Raw genomic sequence first — 19,958 nt, forward strand, 5'->3', positions numbered from 1 at the left:
AATACAGAAAGAATATTTTTAAATGATTAAACATAGTCATTTGACTGTATATCCCTAGTGGGATCCCTAAGAACAAAAGGAATTTTTAAAAAATCAGAAACTGATTTTAATAATCTCACAGTTGTTGGGATGCTGGCACTGGTATACAGAGACTGATGGTGTGTGGATTATGAAATAAAGCAAATGAGTTATGTTGGAGTTTCTTAATGTTTAGCACAGGAAAAAGAAGCTAAAAATGTCAGATTAAAGAGACTAAGTAAAATTTTGTAGTTTTGAATTTGAGTTGGAAGTAGGTTTTTTTCGAGGTGTGTTTCACAGTTTGCAGTCAACCATAACTCTCAAATTTTGGATACTAAATACCATTTCTTGGTTCAAGGAACCAGGGATTCTTGGAGAAAGGGCTGATCCCAGATCTGGGGCAGGAAATGTACAATGTATCAGAAAGCAAGGAAGCTCTCAAAGTCATCTGTCATGTCAAAAGATCTCAGAGGCCAAACTAAAGAGGACCCCACTAGCCAAAGATGAGGCCATCAATAAGGATAACCTCCCTCACTCTTCCTTCCTCCCTTCACCTGACCCCCCTTCCTCTATCCTAGCGATCGCCCTTCTACTTTCATTAGGTCCCGTTTTTGCCTGTTTCCCTCCTTTAGCTTCCACATATAAGAGAAAACATGCATTTTTCCTTTCTTAAACTTGGACTTACTTAAACTCAGACTTTATCTCTGAGTCTGATTTAGTTCAATCAAAATTATGTTCTCCAGTTCTGTCCATTTTCCTACAAGTGACATAATTCTGTGACAGACACCTAGGCTGATTCCATAATTTTGGGCTATTATGAATTGTGCTTTAATAAACATGGGTATGCATGTATTTCTAGAGTATGTTGACATTAGTTCTTCTGGATAAATACTAAGGAGTCATAGAGCTGGATCATGTGGTAGTTCTATTCTTAGCTTTTGGAGGAAACTCCATATTGATTTCCATAGTGGCTGTATTAATTTATATTCCCACCAACAAAGTATAAGAGTTTCTTTTACCTGCCATCCTCCCCAGCATTTATTGTTATTTGTAATTTTGATGCTTTGCCATTCTAACTGAAGTGAGATGAAATTTCAGTGTAGTTTTAGTTTTCATTTCCCTGATGGCTAAAGAAGTGAGCCTTTTTTCATCTAATTGTTGACCATTTATATTTCTTTCTTTTTAAAAAAAAAATATTTTTTAGTTGTCAATGGGCCTTTATTTTATTTACTTATATGCAGTGCTGAGAATCAAACCCAGTGCTTTATACATGCCAGGCAAGCGCTCTATCACTGAGCCACAACCCCAGCTCTGTATTTCTTTTGATGAGTGTCTGTTCAGCTCATTTGCCCATTTATTGATTGGGTTATTTGCTTTTTAAAAAAATTTTGAATTGTTTGAGTTCTTTATATACTCTGGATATTAAAACTCTGTCCAAAGAACAACTGGAAAAGATTTTCCCTCATTCTTTTTTCAAATTTTATATATATATTTAGTTGTTGATGGACCCTTATTTTATTCATTTTTTTATATGCACTGCTGAGAACCAAACTCAATGCCTCATACATGCTAGGCAAGCTCTATACCACTGAGCCCCAATTCCAGCCCCTGAGATTTCCCCCCATTCTGGTAGGTTCTCTCTTTACTCTGCTATTTCTTTTGTTATGCCATGTAAAAGCATTTATTTATTTATTTGCTTCCTTATTTATTTATTTATACCAGGGATTGAATTCAGGGGCACTGTACTACAGCTATGTCCTCAGCCCTTTTTATTTTGATTTTGAGACAGGATCTTGCTAAGTTGCCCAGGCTGGTCTCAAACGTATGATCTTTCTACCTCCATCTCCCAAATCACTGGGATTTTTACCACCTGCAGAAGCTTTTTAATTTGATGCCATCCATTTGTTGATTCTTTCCCTGATTTCCTGAGATATAGGGGTCCTATTGAGTCAGTGTGTTTTGAAGTGTTTTCCTTGTTTTTTCTTCTAACACCAAAGACCTGGTCTTATAGTCAGATCTTTGATCCATTTGAGTTTGCTTTTGTACAGGGTGAGAGATAGGGATCTAGTTTCATTCTTCTACATATGGATATCTGATTTTTCCAGCACCACTTGTCAAAAGGCTGATTTTCTCTATTGTATGTTTTTGGCACCTTTGTCAAGAAATCAGATGACTGTAGCTGTGTGGGTTTGTTCTCTGTGTCTTCTATTCTGTGCCATTAGTCTACATTATCTGTCTATATGCAAGCACCAATCTGTCGTTATTATGCTCTGTAGTATAATTTCTAATCAGGTATTGTAATGCCTCCAGCAATTGCAAAGTCAACATCATTCTAGATGGGGAAAACTAAAAGTATTTCCTCCAGAATCAGGAATAAGACAAGGATGTCCACTCTCACCACTCCTATTCAATAAGGTACTTGAAATTTTAGCCAGAGTAATTTAGGAAAGAGAAAGAAATAAAGGTGAAACAAATAAGAAAGAAGAAGTCAAATTATCCCTGTTTGAAAATGATATATCCTATAATAACAGTTCCACCAGAAGACTGTAGAGCTAATAAACAAATTTAGCAAAGTAGCCAGATACAAAATCAACTTACAAAAATCAATAGCTTTTCTGTACAATGGAATGAATCCACTGAGAAAAACCATCAGGAAAACAGTTTCATTCACAATGGCTTCAAAAAGTAACAAAATATCTAGGAATCAATCTGACCAAGGATGTGAAAGACCTCTACAATGAAAATTATAGGACACTGAAGAAAGAAATTGAAGAAGACAGTAGAAAGGGAAAAGACCTTCATGTTTATGGATAGACAGAATGAATATTGTTAAAATGGCCACATTACCAAAAGCCATTTACAGGTTCAATGCAATTCTCATCCAAATACCAATTCTTCACAGAACTAAGAAAAATAATCCTAAATTCATATGGAAATTCATATGATAAAATAAAGGATCCAGAATAGCCAAAGCAATCCTGAACAAAAAGAGCAAGTACAGCTTCTAATGATTACAAGTAAAATAGATAGGAAGGACTGAACCAATAATGAGATTTAATATGGCAACAGGGAATTTATGAAGATCCTGATTCATGCAAATAAGAGAGACAAAAGCAGACAGAGACGGAGAGAAGGAGGGAGAACAGAGGTAGGAAAAAAGAGAAAGACAGTATGAGAAGAAGGAATATGGAGGCAATGTGAACCATAGCTACTGTTCACAGTAGCCAGGATGTGGAATCAACCTAAACATTCATTGTTAGAGTAATGAATAATGAAAATGTGTTCTGTATACATAATGGAATACTATTCTGCTCTAAAAAAGAATGAAATCCTTTCATTTGCTACAGTATGGACGGAATGAAATAAGTCAGGCAAACACTATGATCTGACTCCCATGTAGACTCTCAAAAATTAATCTCATAGAGATTGAGAGTTCGCAGAGGCTGAGGAGACAAAAGGGAAGGGGAGCTGTGAAGAGATTGCTCAATGTGTTAGTTAATAGGAAGGAGAAGTTGTGGTATTCTATGGCATGGTAAGGAGAATATAGTTAAAAATAACATTCTGTGTCTCTCAAGATAGTTGAAGAGAAGATTTTTGAATGTACTCACCATAGAGAAATTTGATAAAAGTTTAAGGTGATATATATGCTAATTACCCTGATTTAATCATTGCCCAATGTAAATCCAGATATCAAATTGTAAGTCATAAACATGCACAAATTTTGCCAGGCACAGTGGTGCATGCCTATAATCTCAGCGACTCAGGAGGCTGAGGCAAGAGGATGGCAAGTTTGAGGCTAGCCTGGGCAACTTAACAAAAGCTTGCCTCAAAATAAAAAAGGGCAGGAGATGTAGCTCAGGGGGTTCAATCCTCATAACAAGAAAAAAATTAATAAATATGTACAAATTTTACGTGTCAATCAAAAAATGAAACAAAATTTTTAAATGGTTTCTAAGTTTTACAGGTATAATAATGAAACTCTATGCTTCTTTAAAAGAATTCTTATATTTTAGTGATACATACCAAGGTAGTGGAATGAAATGATATGTGTACTTTGCTTTGTGAGGAAATAATAGGAGAGAATACAGATGCAATAAGAATCATTATTCAAGCCAGGCGTGGTGGAGCACACCTGTAATCCCAGCAGCTCTGGCAGCTGAGGCAGGAGGATCTTGGGTTCAAAGACAACCTCAGCAACTTTGCAAGGCCCTTAAAAAAGAATGGTTGTTCAAACTGGGAGCTTGATGTATGGGCTTCATTACACCATTCTCTCTTCTTTTATCTATATTTAAAACTTCCATTATGAAAACATTTTCTTGAAAGAAAGCCTAGGCTCACTTTTTTTCACCCTTTAGTTTATTCCCTGCAGAGATTGAGAGTGGACCCATCACCGTGACCACTTATGACTTAGCATATCTCCCAGTTTTCAAACCAGTAATTTTGAACCCAATAATTTCCAAAGCTGATTTTGTTGTTGTTGTTGTTGTCATTGTTGTTTTAATTGAAAAGCTGTGTCCCTGCTGTTGGTTCTGGGGAATGCTGACCAATACTGATTTTTTGCTTTTCAGGTTCTGGTATCTCCAGCTATGGGAATAACCCCCAAGATGCTCCCAGAGCCTTTGAGGATTGCATGCTAAAAGTCAAGGGGCAGGTCCCAGAGCACCTCCACGGATCCACCCGCATTTACCTAGGAGCCACGGCTGGGATGCGCTTGCTGAGGTAAAGGCTGAGTGGGGCCAAGGAGCTCCCATGACCAAAATAGCCAAGAATGTGTTGAATCTTGCCAAGAACGTATCTCTGTTTCTGGGAACAAACCCAAGAGAAAGAAGCCCATATTCTGCCTTAAATTTAGGCTTTCACGATTGGGAAACATTCAGTCTTTATTTTAAAATGCAGAAAGAAACTGTTCTAAAATTGATTCCCTCTACCTTTGTGATTTTACTGAGAACTCTGGAAAAAGAAAGATGACCGACATCTGCTTTAGAAAACAGAAGTGTTTGACACCGTGAACAGCCACTAAGATGCGTGATAAGTGTTACCTCTAGCTATGTAGCTTCTTCCCGTGCACAAAATGTCCCTGAAACCTGCTTTAAAACCATAGGATGCCTGCCTCTCACATCAGTCAAAGCCCTTTGGACTTGTTATGAAACAAACATCCCATTTCATTTCATAAGTTCATGCTAAATTTGCAGCTATGACTTTTAGCCCCAGAGGCATGGTTTTTGAATGTCTCCTTCTCCTCCCTCCCTCCCTACCCTCCCCCCCTATCTTTGATAGAGTATTTCCTTAACCTTGCAATAAAAAGAAACATCAAACATAAATCCATTCACAACAGAGGCTGCTCCAAGTGTTGGAAGTGAGGCTTGATCTTGATCACCAGTAGACAAGACTCATTCAGCTCCAAAGGCACTTTGTCCATGATCCCAGTCATGGAAAATAATGCATGTTTGGGCATGAAGAAAATAGGAACAGACAAAGGTGCTTTAACATGATCATAAAGAGAAATCACAGCATGCTCACAGTTGGATTGGGTCTTCTCCGTGAAGTGCCCCTGTTCTTGCTTGTGGCTTGAAGCATTGGTTTTTCTTCTTCCTGAGCCAAGAGTAAACCAGTGCCCCTGGGTTTTCTTAAACCACTGATGAAGGGGGAAATAATCTCCCAAGTGAGCTTTCTTTTATAGGGTAATTGGCAGCAGATAGGTGCAATAATAGTACAATGTCATGGGTGATATAATAATGCCATGTTGCCTCTCCTATGTGGGTCAAAATACTGATTTTTTTAATCCAGTGACAGCTGTAATGACCCTCAAATCCCCTCAAAATGAAGCCCTCCCAAAGGGTGAAGCAGGCACAGCTGAAAACTCAACCTTATCCGCTTTCCCCCCTGCCTCCTAAGAGATTACTTACACAACCCCCATGCCTTCCCTAGTTTCTCTCCGTCTCTCTCTGTCTCTCTGCCTCTCTCTCTCTCTAGTACTGGGGATTGAACCCAGGGATTCTCAACCACTGAGCTACATCCCCAATTTATTATTATTATTTTTTTTACTTTTACACAAAGTCTCACTAAATTGCCCAGGCTGGCCTCAAAAATTTGAGATCTTCCTGCCTCAGCCTCCCAAATAGCTGGGATTACAGGTGTGACCCACCACGCCTGACTGGATGGCTCTTTTGATTAGCTGATTGCAAGAGAATGAAACAGGAGCAGGTGGGGTTGGGGAAAACAGATTGTACTTTTATAGAAAACTCTTTTCCTGCTTGGCAGTTTAAGAGGTCACTGCCTTCTCAGTTACCTTGGCAGGCTTCAACTTGCAAAAGAGATTGCCTGTGTATTGCACACATCTGGAAAAATGCCAGCCGGGGGTTGTGGGGGTTTCCCTTATCACCTGAGGGAGACTACTTGACTGTGTCGTCTAGGCACTCAGCCTTTTGTGTTCTGTGCCTCGCATAGGTTGCAAAATGAAACAGCAGCTAATGAAGTCCTTGCAAGCATCCAAAGCTACTTCAAGTCCCAGCCTTTTGATTTTAGGGGTGCTCAAATCATTTCTGGGCAAGAGGAAGGGGTATATGGATGGATTACAGCCAACTATATAATGGGAAATTTCCTGGAGGTGTGTGGAAACAAATGCATGGTTTTTAATCTTGCTGTCTATCTTGTCCCTTGAGGGAGATAGTTTAAGCAGAAATACCCGCCAATGGAGCATTCCTGCCGTGTGTGCACTAGGGAAGCAGTGCTCAAAAAAAGGCATTTACATAGAGCTGGGTGGGAGGGACCATGGATCATAAATAGGACCAAATGCATGGAGGAGGGGGAATATTGTCACTTTGCTAGCTTGTTAGAAATTGGGGAGAGGGATCTAAATTTAATCCTGCTACTGCACATGGACCTGTTGAAGGCTCCACGGCCATCTGGGATTTGCAGCACCCTCAGTCAGTCTGCTTCCCTGAATCCCCAGAGAGAGAGGGAGTCCTCACTCTGTGTTCCCAGGCCTCTTTACAGTCCTGTCCTTACACTTCCTGCTCCTTGGGTGCAAAGGAATGTTATATATGATGCAAAGGATCCAGAATGAGGGCACTCAGATCCTATCCTATCCAAGTCCCATTTTGTCCCCCCTTGAATGTATTTTTAAACTTTTTAGATTGATTGCTGTGGTTAATATTTAGGAAATTTCACATGAAAATCTACACATTGATATCCTCACACATGCCACTGGAGGAACTGGTCACAGTGGACTCCCCTTCCTGCATGGTAACAACAGGCAGGAACAGAGCGCAGGTTGGGGACTCACTAGCTTGTCACAATCCCCACCAGTCCCCACGCCAAACACCTAATCTGTTTCACTCATTTATGACTCATCTGTGTTATCTGCCAAGCTCCTGGAACCATTTGAATTCACCACCCCTGAAATAAAAGGAGAGAAGTGGTCTGAATGTTCCCTTCTTAGCAAGAGGAGTTGGGTCTTGGGCGGAGATCCCTGGGCAAGAGATGGTGCCTTTGGCCTTTCTTCTCACTTCCTTTTCCCACTGTGCAGAAGAACTTGTGGCACATGTGGGTGCATCCACATGGAGTGGAAACCACAGGCGCCCTGGATTTGGGCGGTGCCTCCACCCAGATATCCTTCGTGGCAGAAGAGAAGATGGGGCTGAACATCAGTGACATCGTGCAGGTGTCCCTGTATGGCTACACATACACGCTGTACACACACAGCTTCCAGTGCTACGGCCGGAATGAAGCTGAGAAGAGGTTTCTGGCGATGCTCCTGCAGGTACCTGAGCTGGGGGATGGCAGGTATTTCCTTGAAGGTTTGAGCCCAGGGGAGTGTGCCCTGATTTCTAGTGCCTGCCCTTCTCACTTCAGTTGGAAGGTGATTGGAAATAACAGCATTTTCTAATTGGCTCTTCTGTGTCTAAATTCTCACTGTGTTTTTTGACCACTTTCCAGTGAATTTGAGTAAGAAGTCCAGGGAAGATCCAGAGTTCCAGATGCTTTATAAATGATTCAAGACCTGGGATCCCTTTATGAACACAAACTGTTTTAAACCAGTAGCTAAATAAGCCTGAGAATTTTGAGATTCCCCTAGGTGCAGACAAAATAATATTAGTGGTCACAAGAGAAATACTTGCTGGAAAGAGAGGAGGCAGAGCTTATGCAGGCTCAGTCTTCTTTCAGATGGGTCTATATTAGGCATCTGGATATCCTTTAATAGGTGGGACTGTAGAGCAACCAAATTCCATCATGTTGGTCTTGTTCTTCGTATGGTGAGGCCCGGGGGCACAGAAGGCTACTTGGGATATCAGCTGGAAGGCTGCCACTAATATAAACCCAACATCAGTGCAGTTTGTTTCTTCTGAACTTCAAAATCATATTAAGTAGTAACAAAAATAAATTATTCATTGAGATTATGATGGCAGTTGTTTTGGCAATTATATTTGGTAAAATTATATTTAAAATATATCGGTTTGGGCTGGGGTTGTGGCTCAGTGGTAGAGTGCTTGCCTAGCATCGTGAGGCACTGGGTTCGATCCTCAGCACCACATAAAAATAAAATAAAGGTATTGTGTCCTCCTACAACTAATATATATATATATATATATATATATATATATATATATATATATATATATATAAATTTAAAAGATATATTTGTTTGGTAAAAATTATTAATGATATTAAGAATTTCTATCCAGAATTATTAATATCTTTTCATTTATTTAGTTCTTGGTTTATACCCTTCGATAAGATTTTTCCTGCATGTATGTGGTATTGGGGATTGAAGCCAGGCATGCTCTACCACTGAGCAATTCCCCAAACCCCTTTTTCTTTTTCTTCTTTTTTTTTTTTATAAGTCTTTTTTATACTGCTGTTTTTATTTATTTATTTATATGTGCTGCTGAGGATTGAACCCAGGGCCTCCCACACACTAGGCGAGCACTCTATTGCTGAGCCACAACCCCAGCCCCATCTTTTTTTTCTTTATTTTATTTTGAGATAGGATCTTGGTATGTTGCTAAGGTTAGCCTCAAACTTGTGATCTTGCCTCAGCCTCCTAATTACAGTAATCAGCTGGGATTACAGGTGTGCGCCACTGCACCCAGCCTTCAGTAAAATTTATAGTTTTCATCATTTCTGTGCCTTTGTTGTTAAATGTAGTTTGTGTGTTTATTTTTAATTTTTTTTACTTGTAATTAACACATTTTAATTCTACAAATTAATGAGATTCACTGTGATATCTCTATACATGCATTTATTATGCATCCACCTCTTCTAGTTTTTATCAGTTTTTCATATTTTTTATAGTCTCTATTTTTTTTTCCAATTTCAACTGGATTTACATTAAGAACAAATTATGGTATGATTTTCTAGTGGAGCTTTTCTCTCAAACCCATTGATTGACCATGGCAGTGTCCTCAAACACTAGGAATGGTGAAGACTGTTGATTTTTGAGCGCCTAAATTGTCACATTGGCTGATCGAACTTAATGCCATACAAATAATTCAAGAACAAAAGATAAATGATAACTAGTATTTACTGAGCTTCTTAGCATCTGGCTTTTGCTGATGCTGGCTTTGAACTCACTATCCTGCCTCAGCCTCCCGAGTCACTGGGATTACAGGCGTGAGCTACCATGCCCAGCCCAGTCCTGCCTTGTTTTTTATATAAAACAGATCACAAGCCATATATGCCAAGCCATAAATGATTTATACTATTTCAGTCATTTAAAAACTATAAGTCAGATTCTGAAGTTGATACTAAACACCAAGTTGATTGACATGATTTTTTTCTCTTTCAACAAATATTTCAGCCATAAGTGACCCAGGTGTACTAGAATCCAAATTGGCTACAACAATTTGTGAAAAATCACAGGTTTTTTTTCACACCATTGGAGCAGAAAGGGATCTTATTACCTCCTTTGTAGACATGTGAAGATCTTTCTGGAAAACACTCATGAGAGTGAGATTGGATGAGTGTTGAACTATAGAATTCTATGCAGAATCCTGTTACTGACCTTTGTTAGACAATTGCATTATTTTGTTGTGTACCTCAATTTCCCCATCAGTAAAATGCAAGGTTGGGCTGAATGTTGTAAGTCAGATTTTACTGTAGGAAAAGTACTACACTTTAATGGCTCTGAAATTGAATAGAGCTCAAATTCAATTCCTTATAAAAGGGAGTCCAGAAATAGAACCAAACCCAGTTAGGAATTTGTCATAAGATAAAAGAACACTTTACACCCACAGATAAGTTTGGATAGCCATCTAGAAAAGGTAAAACCAGGTCCTTGACTCAGTGTGTATTTTTTGTTGGTTTGTTTGGTTTTTGTTTTTCTTTTTTTTAATGGGGTTGTTTTTGTTTGTTTGTTTGTTTGTTTGTTTTAGTACTGAGGATTGAACTCAGGGACACTGGACTACTGAGCCACACCCTCAGCCCTGTTTTGTATTTTAGAGACAGGTCTTACTGAGTTGCTTAGCACCTGGCTTTTGCTGATGCTGGCTTTGAACTCACTATCCTCCTGCCTCAGCCTCCCGAATCACTGGGATTACAGGCGTGTGCTACCCACACCCAGCCCAGTCCTGCCTTGGTTTTTATATAAAACAGATCACAAATGGATCAAAGATTTATGTGGAACAAGGAGATGTGTGTGGGTGTGTGTTGGCAAAATGATTGGAAACCAGTCCCAATCAACTGCTAGAGGGTGTCCCTAGCAGTTACTAAAAAGAGGCCATCTACACATACAGTGAATGGAAAGATCCCAAAGATATATATTTTAAATAAGAAAAGCAAAGAGACGTGTATTCAAGGTGTTATCATTTGTGTTTTTTTTAAAGGAAAGAAAACAAAATATATTTGCATATGCACATAAGATCTCTGGAAGATTACACACAAAATTGGTCATAGTAGCTGCTTTCAGAGAGGGCTCTGATGGCTGGAAGCAGGTGGCAGGGAGCCTTCATTCTCATAATATGCTTATTTGTACCTTTTAGATTAGTTGACTAGGTAGAGATTCTCTTCAAAAATGAAAAATTAAAGATAACCTGTTTTCACACCAAAATGGAGTTTCCTGCTTCATAGGGCTATCATAAGGGCTGGATCAGATAGAGTGAGAGAGAGCCCAGCATTGTGCCTGGTTCAGGATAACTTCACACGCACCTTTCCCATCCCTTCAGGGCTTTCTTTAAAAGCTGGGATACAGTACACCCAGATACAGAATGGTATTTTTTCCCATTTTCTTTTTTTTTTTTTTTTAATTTTTTTATTGTTGGTTGTTCAAAACATTACATAGTTCTTGACATATCATATTTCACACTTTGATTCAAGTGGGTTATGAACTCCCATTTTTACCCCATATACAGATTGCAGAATCACATCAGTTACACATCCATTGATTTACATATTGCCATACTAGTGTCTGTTGTGTTCTGCTGCCTTTCCTATCCTCTAATTTTTTCCCATTTTCTGTCTTGACATTGGAGAGTAGTAATAGTGAGGATTTGCCAAAACGAATGACTTCGTCCTCCACCTAACACCTCACTCTTCTTGTACCCACAGAATTCTCCCACTGAAACCAATCTCACCAACCCCTGCTACCCTCGGAATTATAGCACCACCTTCACTGTGGACCACGTATTTGACAGCCTGTGCACTGAGAAGCAGAGGCCAACAAGTTACGACCCCAATAGCCTCATCACTTTTGAAGGAACTGGGAACCCATCACTGTGTAGGGAGAAGGTGGCTTCCATATTTGACTTCAAAGCTTGCCATGATCAAGAAGGCTGTTCCTTTGATGGGACTTATCAGCCAAAGGTTCAAGGGCCATTTGTGGTAAGAGCACAACCCCCTGAAAGATCTCTGTCTGTGCCTGTAGAATATGTCTCTCTCCCCTTTCCAATTCTGGTACCCCTTTCTTCTTCTCCGCCCTGAAGCCTCCATGTCACATTCCATTCTGGAAATTTCCTCTCTACTTCTTCCAGGCATTTGCAGGATTCTACTACACAGCCAGTGCTTTAAATCTTTCTGGGAGTTTTTCCCTGGACTCCTTCAACTCAAGTACATGGAATTTCTGCTCCCAGGATTGGAGTGAGGTCAGTATTTAAAAGAAAGGAACAGCCAGGTATGATGATGCATACCTATAATTCCAACAGCTTGGGAGGCTGAGGCAGGAGGATCACAAGTTCAAAGCCAGCCTTAGCAACTTAGCCCCTAAGCAACTTAGCAAGACCCTATCCCAAAATTAAAAATAAAAGGGGCTCTAGCTCAGTGGTAAGGCACCCCTGGGTTCAATCCCTGGTACCAAAAGAAAAGAAAAAAAAAAGAAGGAACAATGTCAGTACAAGAACTATAGCAACAGAGCATATTCCCTTTGCGTGTATATGTGTGTTTATCCTGAATTTAGCCTTTGTGCTCTTCTAAGTCCACATCTATAAAATCTGGGTAATGAGGGAACCTACTTCACAACTATGTCATGGATTAATTTTCTAACCACATGCATAATGATTAGGACAGTGTTCAGCACATAATAAGCACTCAGGGGACTTAGGGATTATTATTATGTGACCTTGTGTAGGTTTTGTTTAATCACTATATTATATAATCCCATCATTATTTAATATAGCCATTTTTATTACAGAATTCTGGGTGATGATGTTTTTTAAAATATGACTGTTAACCTTAGGTGTTCTAAATGTGCATTGTAAAGTATACCTGCCCACTCCTCCTCTCAGATGTCTTAAACCTCCTTTTCAGCTCCCATTCCTGCTCCCCAAATTTGATGAGGTGTATGCCCGCTCCTACTGCTTCTCAGCCCACTACATCTACCACTTGCTTATAAATGGATACAAATTCACAGAGGAGACTTGGCCCCGAATACGTTTTGAAAAAGAAGTAAGTCAAGACATAAAATTGTTTTCTCTTCTTTCTCCCCAAAGAGAGGTTTGTAGCGTTTGTGGAAGAAATGTAGACAGTAAAAGGATATTAGAGATTTAAATTTGCTGAGTACAAGCTGATCAGATTGATCACTCCTTCCTGGGAGAAGACATAATGGAGACCAGAGTTGCTTACAGGAGACTGTTCCAGTTGAGGAAAGGACTGGAAGGCAAGGGCTAAGGTCTCACTATCTTTATATACCCGGCCTTCAGTGCCAGGGCTAGATCCTGGTAGCTGCTTGGGAAATGTTTATTGAGTGACAACTAAATATGTTAAAGATCTGAGTCTTTCCATCCTGAAAAGAAGTTCTAAATATAACTTGATTTTCAAGAGGATAATAACTAATTGTTCTTCATTTTACACAGATGTCAAATTAAGATCCAGGCTTCAGAGTATTCGGGATTTACACTAGCACATTAGCATGAAGTAAGAAGTTTCTCTTTAAATGAGCCTAAGGTATTTAACTACCAAAAACTTTAGGGATGGAGAAGATTTTGGCTTGGTGTTATTCACAGACGGACAGATAGACAGACAGGAATGAGTATCAAGTGAGCAAAATGTTTAAAAACTGTACTGGCAGCTGTCGCGACCACACCTTATTCTCAGGCAGGACTCAGCCTTGGGATACATTTAGCCATCATTCCCCAATTCTGAAGGACTTTCTCATTTCGGGAATGGCTGATGTGAAGCCATAGTCAGTCTGTTCAATATCAGCTTTGGCAATAATTAGATTAAACTAATCAATATCCTGCATTAGGCCTGTGACTGTCTATTTTCACATAAGTAAAATTGAGTCATCTACAAAAAATACAGGGATGTCTGGAATCAAGTACTGTTTGTGGCATGTACTCTTTAAGCTTTGCTTCCAAACAAATCTAATTACCAACAGGAAAGTACATTAAAAGAATGGAGAATGGCTTTCTATTGAATATCAATTTGAATTGAGAAAACATGCTAGGTTTAAAATTCTTTCTCCTTAAGAATTGTTTGTGTACCCAAGCTAGTGTTTAAACATGAGGGTATAAAAAGACTTTGGAAGATTTGCCACACAAGGACTTAAATTAAAAATATTTTTTGGAAACAGCAACTAACTAAGAAGAGAAATAAACCCAGGAGATGTTGCAAAAATACTGAAAGTAAAAACAAATGACATTTAAAAAATAAAACTAACACTGAAGTAAAAGAGAAAAGCCCATCCATATAACCCAAGTATAGAAAATCTCTAACCTGATAGAGGAATGGTAACAGGTGACAGTAAACAGGAACATAAGAATAGCCTAAAATTCTTGTTGTGTAAAGGAAACATACAGATATTATTTTTAAGGCAAGAAAAGAGGGAAAAAATAATATGGGAAAATAGCATTAGTAGGAATCACTAACGTAAGATATTGTAAAGAAGTCCAAATAATATCAATATATCATCAGTGGTCTAAACCCACCAATTGAAAGACAGACATTGTCAGGTTAGATTTTTAAAAATCAGTAGATGATTTATAAGAGAAACAGTTATACTTTAAGCATAAGCATATGGAAGAATTTAGAGTTTAAATTTTGTTTTCAATCATCCAGCAAATGCTACCCAAAAGAAAGTTGATATTGTTATTCAATATATGACAAAATGCTCTTTAAAACAAAGAGCATCATTTCAGATGGGGTTACCCCCAATGAAAAATAACTCCATTCACTTTGAATGGTGCAAGACATGTATGTGCCTAATAAAACAGTTTAAAAATATGTAAAGCAAAACTAGATGGAATTACCAGAAGAAGTTGACAAAGTTTGCTTCTCATTTGGACTCATCTCCTGTGCTTAGAACCTCCCTGGGTTCAGCAAATTGCTCATTGTCTTCTTGCTTTAGTCACAAACACCCCTGGGCAATAGGAATGCTTTCACTATTATTAACTGTCCCTTTTTTAGGCTATTAGAATTCATTCTTCCCACTGTTTTCTCTGCAGTGCTGAAGGTGGGACTCCCAGTTCTTTGTAGTACTGTGTGGTGTCTGAACCTGGGTGAGCCCTTTGACCTCCTCAGGCCACATTTCCCTGTGCAGGCCTGGCAGGGTATACAGTGGCGTGCCCTGGTATAGGATCCCAGCCTTATGCCTTCCCTGAGAACTGAGTCATCTCTTCTACTCCACAGGTCGGGAACAGCAGCATCGGCTGGTCCCTAGGTTACATGCTCAGCCTGACCAACCAGATCCCAGCAGGGAGCCCCCTGATCCGCCTGCCTATACAGCCGACTGTCTTTGTGGGCATTCTTGCCTTCTTCACAGCCACAGCCCTGCTGTGCCTCGCATTTCTTTTGTACCTATGTTCAATGTCTAGGACAAAGAGGCGCTCTGAGCGTGTCTTTGACCATGCAGTGGATTCTGAGTGAGCCTTCAGAGCAGTTCCTGGAGCCCCAGGGTTCCCTAGAACCAGCCTGGGGAGCACCATGCAGTGCAAGTGAAGTGGCCACCTTCAGGAAATACTACTAAAGTCAAACACCTAGGTCACGTGCTGCTTGGATACCGACTTCTGCCAAAATGCCTCTTGGGGAATCCCTCAACAATTCTGTGCACATTGCTCCTCCAGGCACCCTTCTATCCATTTGTTGATCTATTGGGAAACAGAGGAGAGACAGGCCATCCCCCAGAGGAAGAGGAATTTGCGAATATAACAGTTTTATATAGAAGAATTGACCTCAGGGCTCAGTTTCCATTTTCCCTCCTTCAGTGTTCCTTGTGGCAAGACACCCATTAAGCATTTAATCCAGTCATATATCTTACCTTGTGACTTTCTCCCATTGGCCCTTAACCAAGACTTTCTTTTAGCAACCTCATAAGCATCGAAATCCTTCATATTGGTAAAATATAGTATCTGGGAGAGAAGACTCCCCAAAAAAGTGGCCATAGCCAGGCTTCTGTCGTGCAGGTAGAGCACAGAGCACAGAAGATACACAGAAGTGTCCCAAAACACTGCAGCCATTCCCAAAATGGAGCTCCCAGTCGGGGCTCTGGTTCCTAGGTTGCAACCTGTGTGAGTATCCTCCTGCACATCTCACTGTCATTGCTCTGCCCTCTTCTAGAACTCATTTACTCCTAGTGAGGGTATTGCATTCCAGAACTTATTGCCTTCACTAGGCTTTTGCTTCAGCCTGCCTTTCCATTATTAGCACGTTCTCTGTATTTTGCCCACCATTCCCATAGGCATCTTTGATAACCACGGCAGGCATCCTGTTCTATGATTTGCTCCTCAGTTCTTTCCTAGGTCTTAGGCCTCTCTACCAAGTAGCCATAAGACTCAACTTGGGGAAAGAAACAAAAGCTGCAGGAATATTTGCCTCCAACGTGAGATAAGAAGAACTTCAGCAAGTATAGTAGCTACAAACTAAAAGTCAACACTATTTCAGATTGTCATTTGTTAGATGAAAAATGGAATAAAGAACTCTTATTTTGACTTTCAATGTGTGCATTTGTTAACTTGAGTATGATACGCTTTCTTCTAAGGACTCAGGTAGTATTTATGAGAATTTTTTAAAATTAAGAAATGGAGGGAATTTTTTTTAAAAATCATGTGTTAATATCACCCTTATTCCACAGAGTTCAAAGTGCTTTCACTATGATGAAACTCTGACTCCAGTTGAGTCATACATTTCCGTACGTTAATTTGACATTCACAACTTGCCACAAGGATGGCCTCCCAAACCACCTTTGCTCCCATGTCCTTCCCTACATAGACTGTGGGTCATCCTTCCACACACTCAAATAATGCATATTTCCCAATGTCCAGTTCCAGTCCTGTCTTCCATAAAACTTTCCTTGCACACACACATGTGCATGTACAAACACACACACACACACACATATATGCATACACACAATGATATATATCCTGGACCGCTTTCTCAAAGCTAGCAACAGAAATTATTATTTATCTTTTTGTGTGTATACATATGGATTTTTTCCAAAATAGACAATAGGATACTAAGGACAAAGCTTGTCATCCGTCACTCATTTATTCAACAGACATCTACAAAACACTTATGATGGGCCTAACACTTTGCCAAGTATGGGTTTGGATGTGGATAAGTGCTATGAATGTAGAATTTACTCTTATTTGTTGATTGGAGTGGTTTCCATAAATGACTGAGGGATGGGAAATAAAATATAGAGATATCAAATGAACATAGCATCCAAATCACCAAGAGTTAGCAAGAAAAAGAAAAACATGTGTTTGCAAGACAGAGAGTCAAGACTGAAGCATGAAGGTCAGTTCTAGCCAATATTTTTAATCTATTTGGGAACTTGGAATAAGCTAATGAAGTATTTCTGGCTTCTTGACACATTGGTGAATTCTTATCAGATGCACCATGGTCATATATACAGTCTGAGTAAGATATTAGTTACCATGGTGAGCAGAATTCTAAAATAGTCTCCCAGCACCTTTGCCCTCTCTAGCACCTCATACGTAAATGTGCTTCTCCTGTGATTACATGATTAGGTGGTAAAAGGGCTTTGCAAATGTGATTATAATCAGTTGATCTTAAAATGGAAAGTTGATCCACGTAGGCCTCATTTTATCACATGAGCTCTTCGAAGGCAGAGGATTTTCTTCAAAAGAAGTCAGATTCAAAAACATAAGAGGAATTCCACATGTTGTTGCCTGCTTGAGGCTGGAGGGGACCATATGAAAGGCTTGAGCACAACCTCTAGAAACCAAGGGCAATCCCTGCCTGACAACCAGCGAGAATACAGGAACTGCTGTCCCACAGCTGTAAGAAACACAATTCTGCCAACAACCTGGATAAAGCCAAGTCCAATCCAAGTGATATCTTGATCTCAACCTTGCATGCTTTTAGCAGACAGCCCAGTTGAGCTCACCCCAACTTCTAACCTATTGAACTGAGCACTAAAAAGTGGATATTGTTTTAAGTTACTGAAGTTGTGACAATTCATTATCTAGTCACGGAAAATGAACACGACTATGGAACCCCAAGCCCCAAGGCTCCAACCAGAGCAAGTGCTTACATCTGAAATATGTGGTGAAGATAAAGACAATGAGGTACCACAAATTGTGTCTACTTACAATAGACACATAAGAAAGGCCTGGGCTTGGTGGTGAAATCTCATGCCGACACAGCTTAGCTAATAAGTGTCTTTGGAGCTGGGGACTCTGAGTTCAGCTTCTGGCCCAGTGAGTCTAAAACCCATCACATCACATTTCATTTCTCATGTGGCAGCTAGGAATTTAGTTTTAGATTTTGTCGTTCAATATGTCAGTTCACATGTGACAGAGGTGTGGCATGTGGCAGGTGTCATGTCAGAGGGGTGTGAAAATATGTGGAACAATTGAATGTCTATACGGAGGAAATTCAACTCCCTTCCTCACTTCATTTTCAAAAATTATTCCCAGGCAGGTTAAAGACCTTAGCATGAAGACAAACCTGTAAAGTTTTTCAAAAAGAAGGTAGGAGAGAGCTGGGAATATAGCTCAGTTGGTAGACTGCTTGCCTCATATGCATAAGGCCCTGGGGGCAATCCCCAGCACTACCAAAAAAAAAAAAAAAAAAAAGAAGAAGAAGATAAGAGAAAGGGTTTGAGGCTTCTTAAACACTACACAATGAGCAGTAGTCAAAAGAGAACACCTGTTACACTGGATCACATTCAAATTAAAAACTCTGTTTGTCCAGCAATACCATGAAAAGAGTAAAAATACAAGCCACAGGGTGGAAGAAGGCATTTGCAACCTATACTACTGATAAAGGACTGGTTTCCAAATTACATGAAGGACTCCCACATATCAGTGGGGAAAAAGGCCCACAATCAGATGGGTCTCAATGGTCAAAAGGCTTGAAAAGATAGTTTGCAAAGGAGAAATCAAAGTGTCAAGCAAATGTGTGAAGAGGTGGTCAATCTCATTAATAGATTGGATGATACAAATTAAAACTACAATGAGATAACACAACACACATTTTAGTTTTGCAAAAATTAAAAAGTCAGGGGCTAGGTTGTAACTCAGAGGTAGAGTATGTGCTTAGCATGTAGGAGACCCTGAGTTAAATCCCCAGGACATGGAGAAAAAAAAAAGAGGTTTGACAATATCAGGATGTAGATAACTGGAACTCTCCTACACTGCTGGTAGGAATGTAAATTAATACAATCTGGAAAACTATGGTATTATTTAATAAGGTAGAAGATAAACATACCAAACAACCAGAAATTCCAGCCTAAGGCATATGCCTCAGAGACATGCCAGTATACACACCTGTAAATCATTTTGAGCAGCAACTGAGGTGCCTATCCCATAACATGAATGAATAAACAGTGATGTATCTATACGGCAAAAATATCATATGCTGATGAAATGAAAAGAACTGCAAATTCATGCTTAATATGGATGGAACTTACAAGCATAATGTTGAGAGTAAAAATCAAGTTGCAAAAAAAATATGTCCTTTAATTCCATTTACATCATGTTCAAAACAGGCAAAACTAAACATGCACGGAAGGTAAACTGTAGAGAAAAGCAAGGAGATTATAACTCTTAAATTTGGGGAAAGATGAGTTTGTTTGGAAAGGGATAAATGGGTGTCTTAGTTTGCTTAGATTGCCATAATAAAATATCATCATTTCATGACTTAAGATAAATTAATTTTCTTACAATTCTGGAGGTTAAGAAGTCCAAGATCAAGTCCAACATCAAGACTGGAAGTCCAGTCAATTAAGTTCCCTGCCAAAGTTCTCTTCCTTTCAAGGTCTTTCTTCTGAACTCTGGGGTGGGAAGGAGCTCTCTGATCTCTTCTTACAAGAGCACTAATCCCATCACAGGGCTCCACCCTCATGACCTCACCTACCTGTAATTATCTCCTGAAGGTCTTACCTCCAAATACCATCACATTGCAGGTTAGGGCTTCAACATCTGAATTTGAAGGACATATTCAGTCCATAACGATAGGGCTTCTGGGGTGACAGTGTGATTCTATAGCTAGGTAGGCGTTACAGGTGTTCCTTTTTTGAATCATTTATGCACTTTCCGAATGGG

The 19,958-nt window shown here is 39.6% G+C and overlaps 1 protein-coding gene across 1 annotated transcript in view; it reads left to right on the plus strand.

The window, feature by feature from the left end:
• The window catches only part of Entpd3 (ectonucleoside triphosphate diphosphohydrolase 3), a 32,657-nt gene extending 17,345 nt beyond the window's left edge, over positions 1 to 15,312 (plus strand). Inside the window, exons 4-10 of the mRNA XM_027932578.2 lie at positions 4,587 to 4,737; positions 6,466 to 6,625; positions 7,547 to 7,780; positions 11,563 to 11,835; positions 11,985 to 12,095; positions 12,757 to 12,894; positions 15,076 to 15,312. Coding sequence (XP_027788379.1) covers positions 4,587 to 4,737; positions 6,466 to 6,625; positions 7,547 to 7,780; positions 11,563 to 11,835; positions 11,985 to 12,095; positions 12,757 to 12,894; positions 15,076 to 15,312 — 1,304 coding nt within the window. The remainder of the gene's footprint in view (positions 1 to 4,586; positions 4,738 to 6,465; positions 6,626 to 7,546; positions 7,781 to 11,562; positions 11,836 to 11,984; positions 12,096 to 12,756; positions 12,895 to 15,075) is intronic.
• The last annotated feature ends 4,646 nt before the right edge of the window (positions 15,313 to 19,958 follow it).

This window comes from Marmota flaviventris, chromosome 1 (genome assembly GCF_047511675.1).
Source record: "Marmota flaviventris isolate mMarFla1 chromosome 1, mMarFla1.hap1, whole genome shotgun sequence".
NCBI classification, from domain to species: domain Eukaryota; kingdom Metazoa; phylum Chordata; class Mammalia; order Rodentia; family Sciuridae; genus Marmota; species Marmota flaviventris.